The sequence below is a fragment of the Pocillopora damicornis genome, chromosome 11 (genome assembly GCF_964200805.1).
Source record: "Pocillopora damicornis chromosome 11, jaPocDami1.2, whole genome shotgun sequence".
Classification (NCBI taxonomy): Eukaryota; Metazoa; Cnidaria; class Anthozoa; order Scleractinia; family Pocilloporidae; genus Pocillopora; species Pocillopora damicornis.
In genome coordinates, this window is record NC_142680.1 from 13,388,229 (window position 1) to 13,393,282 (window position 5,054).

Below are 5,054 nucleotides of genomic sequence, written 5' to 3' on the forward strand. Positions count from 1 at the left end.
TTGGGTAATTCCGATCGCAAACACTTCGATTCTTCTCTTTTTCAGAGCATCTGCTCCTATTTTTACAACTTCGGGTCCGATGAAACTGAATCCATCTGTGAGAATAACAGCAACTTTCCTTACATCTATAAAAAATAAAACAAGAATAAAAGCACAGCTAAAATAAAGTTTTTATTCCTAGCGAGTTTTCCTAGTGAAACCAAGTGAAACCAGGTGAAACCAGAACCACTGAATTTGATGTAAGCTTTTAGGAATTTGAATAGTACCATGGATAGGTAAAAAGCATATTTTGTCACCAATATGGATTTCAGCCATGGCTCAGGAGAGGATATAATATTTTTTCGCGTATCTTTCCAAATCTTTACCCAAGGAAACGTGAAATCATGAAAAAGTAAAGTACCTTAGTTGTAGCGGCAATTTTTGTCACCTTATGTAAGTTTTAGAGTAAAAATGATAATATAGTCGAACCTGTATTAAGTGACACCGTATAAAGCTGACAGTTTTCAAAGTCTTGACATATTTCCCCTCAGTTACTGTAATTTTCACCTCCATTAGCGGTCGTATGCACCCTTTACTGAGTCATGGAATCATTTCAGTAACCATTATAGTTATTTATTGAGAAGGCAATGATTTGCATATCAAGGGAATAATCAAATTATTTAAAAGCACGCCGAAAAGCTGAAGGTATATTCTAGTCGTGCCAGGAGCGGGGATGGTCCTCTTTTGCAAGTTTCCCGAATAAACCTTTTATGTGCTTTTTCTCTACTCGTTTATCTCGTCGACGATGAAGCAACATTAACCAATTCCTTTTAAAATTGGCCAACGAGAATTTTAAAACCAATGAATTTTAAAACAAAGAAAAAGAATAACTATTGATCTTAACGACGAAATAAACTAACCCTGAATTTATTTGAAATAAAAACAAAACGGCATCGTCGTGTCCTACGGAAAGACGAGTAAAACATTTTATTATGGGTGACTTACCAGACTCCTCGATTCTTGAGCCATGCTTTTGAACAAACAGTTGATTGTTTAATACACTTAGAGCCTTCCTTGTTTTTGTGGAAGATCCTTCAAAGAACATATTGTTCACTTTTTGCTCAAGCCCTTCTTCCTCCTGGTCGTCCTCGAACTTGGAATATATCTTCACCGACTCCGAGTACGCCACAAATGATACACGAACGTTGTCTCTGGAGATTCTGAATCGTCTTAGAAGTGTTTTGGCGAATTTCTTTGCAAGGCTTATGTTTTCATCATTAATACTCCCAGAAACGTCCAAAACGACCGCCAGGTCAATTTTTCGGTCGCATTTCTCTATTTTTCCTATTCAAAAGTAAAGACATAGTAATTTAACAAAAACAGCAATTAAACAGTAACCGACAATGTAGAAGTCATTTATCTTCGCGAGGCAAAGTATTATTTAGCAGATCACTTCCTTAATAAATTATACAACACTAAGTTTAATGTCCATGAAATATTATCGCTTCGGTGTGGAACCTGAAGATAAGGAAACTCCTCGTTGGCTATGCTGTATCCACAGCGCACTCGCGAACAGATTAATTCTTTATATTGACATATCTCAGCTTATTCAAAATCCGTGTGAGAAACAGTTACTTAAATAAAAAAAATTTCTTCTTCAGGGTTAGATTAAAATATTGCAATACGAAAAGTGTAAAGTATAGCTTGGCTATGCTGCAAAATTTCTTTTTTTCTTTTTTCTTTTTTATTTTTATAGACAATTACATCTAAATATTGCGTGATCCGGGAAGGTCACATTTCTTCTGATCCTTTCTCGATTTTAAACACTCTTCCATAAATCAATTATTGTGCTATCGTGGCTGTTAATTCTGTGCTTCAATAAGTTTTTTTTTATTTTTACAGCGGGTAGTGTATTTTTAAACAAAGGATAACCAGTATGTCGCAGAATCAGTGTGGACACCCACGCTAAATATCTGAACGACTCTTACTTCATACATCCTCTGTAGAAGGTAATACAGTCACCAAAACTGACTAGAAACTTATATGATATTTTACCTGTTTTATTAAGCAATTTTACAATTCAGTTGTAGATGAAAAACAAGTTTAGGAACTCAAGATTGACGATATGTCTAATATTAGCATTACATAGTTGGTAAGGGTAGCAAAGTGTGGGGGATTACTGACAGCGACGAAAATTAAAAATTGCTTCCTTTCGTTATCCAGTTTTCACTACAAAAGGTATCGCTTGTGCGAGAAATATTTTTAATTTCTAGTTAAACTTATTTTATTTCTGTTCTTCAGTTTGTCTCACTCATAGCGCCCTAGCCTTTTCCTCAGTAGATTTATTGTTAGGTACAAATAAAAAGAAGAACTATGTCTTTGAATCGAATTGGAAAGGGAGAAGTATTCTAAATCTCAATTGTTCACCTTTGCTTATCACTTACAATATATTGTAGCCATCGCTTACCTTGGGCACAGTGAGTCACGGCAAGAACAAAGATGACAAAGAAGAAAAGATGCATGTTCATTTCCACCTTCCTATCGACAGTTGGTTGACTTGTAACTGATCTCTGCGTATCAGTAAATAGAATTTAGCACCTGATTAAATTTTAATAGCTCCCAAGATGTTACTCTCGGGTTCAAACCATTGGATATCTATAAGATTTTTCCGACAGAAAAAAAATTCCCTACACAACTATCCTATCAATTAACTCAGATAAGGTTGTGGTTATTCATCGTGGTGAATAACAATAAAAGCTAAGTTTTTCGTTTGTCTCACGATGTAGTCACGTGTGATGTAGAACGCCGCGTTTCGACTGCATACTGCTAGTCTTCAAGCGATGAGGTCGACTGGTCATGCGTGATTTTATAAAGCATGATGCTCTGCTTTGATTAGTTGTTTTTCAATAGCTCTGATTGGTGCATTTCGATCCTTGCTGTTACACTCAGTGATTTGCTCCCTCGGGGGTCCGCTGTCGCACGGTTCACCCACACACAACCCATAATTCCTCCAATGGTTCTGACGAAGGGCTAACGCTCGAAACGTCAGCTTTTTTTATCCTTAACGGTGGCTTATTTACGTTTTCAACTCAGTTGTTAGCACTAAATTACCTGCTATACTCTCCCACCGACGTAGTATCACAGTTCCTTTAGAAACTTACCCCCTTTATTCTCCTGTTGTTGTGTTTTTTGATCGTGGGCATCCACGCTTCTGGAATTTCTATTCCACTATCCCTGTTGATGTTGTCAGGGTGAAGTCTTATATGAATTGCCTCTTTGACCCTGCCCTTGTAGCAATAAGGGTCACGATCAATAAACTTTACTTCGTTCCAGAGTAGCTTGTGTCCGGTGTTGTGGGCATGCTCTTAAACGGCGTAGGTCTCGGCATGGGCGAGTCGGATGTCTCGATCGTGCTCCTTAATTCTGTCTTGCATAGGTCTTCCAGTGTCTCCGATGTAAACCTCGCCGCATTCATAGGGAATCCTGTAAACTACGCCATCCTGTTTAGCCGGGTCGACAGCGTCTTTTGGTCGTATTAGCTGAGATCTTAGCATAGTCTCCGACTTGAAAATAACGCGTACGCCTTGTTGTTGTAGGCAACGGCGAAGCTGTTCGGACAGACCTTTGACGTAAGGTAAAACCGCAGTACCTTTGAACTCGTTGGCGGGTTCGGCACTGCTGTTTGGTTTTCCAGTCATGGTAATTTTCTGCAAGAAAGAAAAAGGATAACCTAGAACAGAAGACAGATGCTTTTTGTCCTTGGAGATAACAGAGGGTTTTGTTACGAGACGTTTGGCGCGCTCGTAAAGGGACTTAACAGTACCGCGTTTTATTGATTGAGGGTGGTGTGGATCATACGCTAAGTATTGATCGGTGTGTGTGTGTGGGCTTCGTGTATACGCTGATGGTGAGGCAGCCGTCAGGTTCTCTTGAAACTGCGGTTTCTAGGAAGGCCAATTTTTTGTCTTTCTTTGTCTCCATTGTGAAGCGGATGGAAGGCTGCTAGTTGTTAAGATGCTATAAGAAGTCATCCACGTTTTCGTGATGCAGGATGGTAAAGGTATCGTCCACGCAGCGTTTCCAGATCTTAGGCTCGTCGGATGATGCTGTTATCGCCTGTAATACAGTTTCTTACTTACCCCCTTTATTCAAATAAGTTGACTTCACTTTGCAAGGTAACTATCACAAGGGAGCCGTGCCCGATTTTGCCACTGCGGATTATGTTGTGCATCACGCCATGGTCACGTGTGCTTGCGTGTGAGTAAAACAAGTCGGCTCTCTCAATGACCACGCAAGAGACCAACATTTCCTACATTTATAGTAATCCGTGTGCCTATGAAAGGGCTATTTATCCTTACATGTTACGAGTCAAATTGGCTCAATCACGACTTTTTTCGCTTCAAAACCGAAAAAAGGAAAACGTAGTGGACGATATGTTTCCATGAAACACTTCAGAAAATGAAAGAATAGTGTTTTAGTATCATTGGAGGTGTTAGGTGTGCTAGAAGGAGATGAGATGACTAATTTAAAAATCTAAAATACTTAGAAAACGTGTCGTGACCCCAATTTTTTAAGGGCTTAAAGTTAAAAAACTGTTCAGCCAATAGCTCGGTTGTGAAAATGAGAGTGACCAGGGTTAAAAATGGCCTTAATCCAATTATTTTAACAGTAGTAAATTACATTAAGTTGTACTGAGTATCGTATTTGGTTTTTATTGTCCAAGAAATGAATATTTGGCCGAGAAGCGAAACTTTGAGGGAAAGGAAAGGAAATGGTCAATGGACATGCCAGCCGCCTGATGGGCTTCATTTTTTTTATGACCCTTCCAGTAATTTTCGTATTACGCTTTGAGAGCAATTTTTTTTTTTACTCTTTTGTACTTTTCGGCGCATTATTTGACACCAGCTTTTTAATTTGACTATCACCACCACCATCACTATCACTACCACTTAAAAGAGATTTCGTTTTTCTCTCGTGTAAAGTAATAAAAAAGGAAAAGTAAAACTCTTGGGCTAGCATTTTTTCAGCTGCCTTTGTTTCCTTTCGACGGAAATAATCGGAGGACAAATGTAACC

At 38.6% G+C, this 5,054-nt stretch overlaps 2 protein-coding genes across 2 annotated transcripts in view; both read right to left on the minus strand.

Annotated features, from left to right (window-relative positions):
• The window catches only part of LOC113682494 (matrilin-1), a 3,704-nt gene extending 241 nt beyond the window's left edge, over nt 1-3,463 (minus strand). The window contains exons 1-4 of the mRNA XM_027199659.2: nt 3,141-3,463; nt 2,447-2,549; nt 985-1,323; nt 1-125 (exon numbers count right to left, since the gene is read on the minus strand). The exon at nt 1-125 is cut by the window's left edge and continues 241 nt beyond it. Of these exons, the coding sequence (XP_027055460.2) occupies nt 1-125; nt 985-1,323; nt 2,447-2,549; nt 3,141-3,182 (609 nt within the window). The 5' untranslated portion in view covers nt 3,183-3,463. The remainder of the gene's footprint in view (nt 126-984; nt 1,324-2,446; nt 2,550-3,140) is intronic.
• On the minus strand, nt 3,345-3,682 carry LOC149037647 (uncharacterized). Its single transcript, XM_089187908.1, has one exon. The coding sequence runs from the start codon at nt 3,675-3,677 to the stop codon at nt 3,345-3,347; it is 333 nt and encodes a 110-aa protein (XP_089044034.1). The 5' UTR covers nt 3,678-3,682.
• Nucleotides 3,683-5,054: the final 1,372 nt, after the last annotated feature.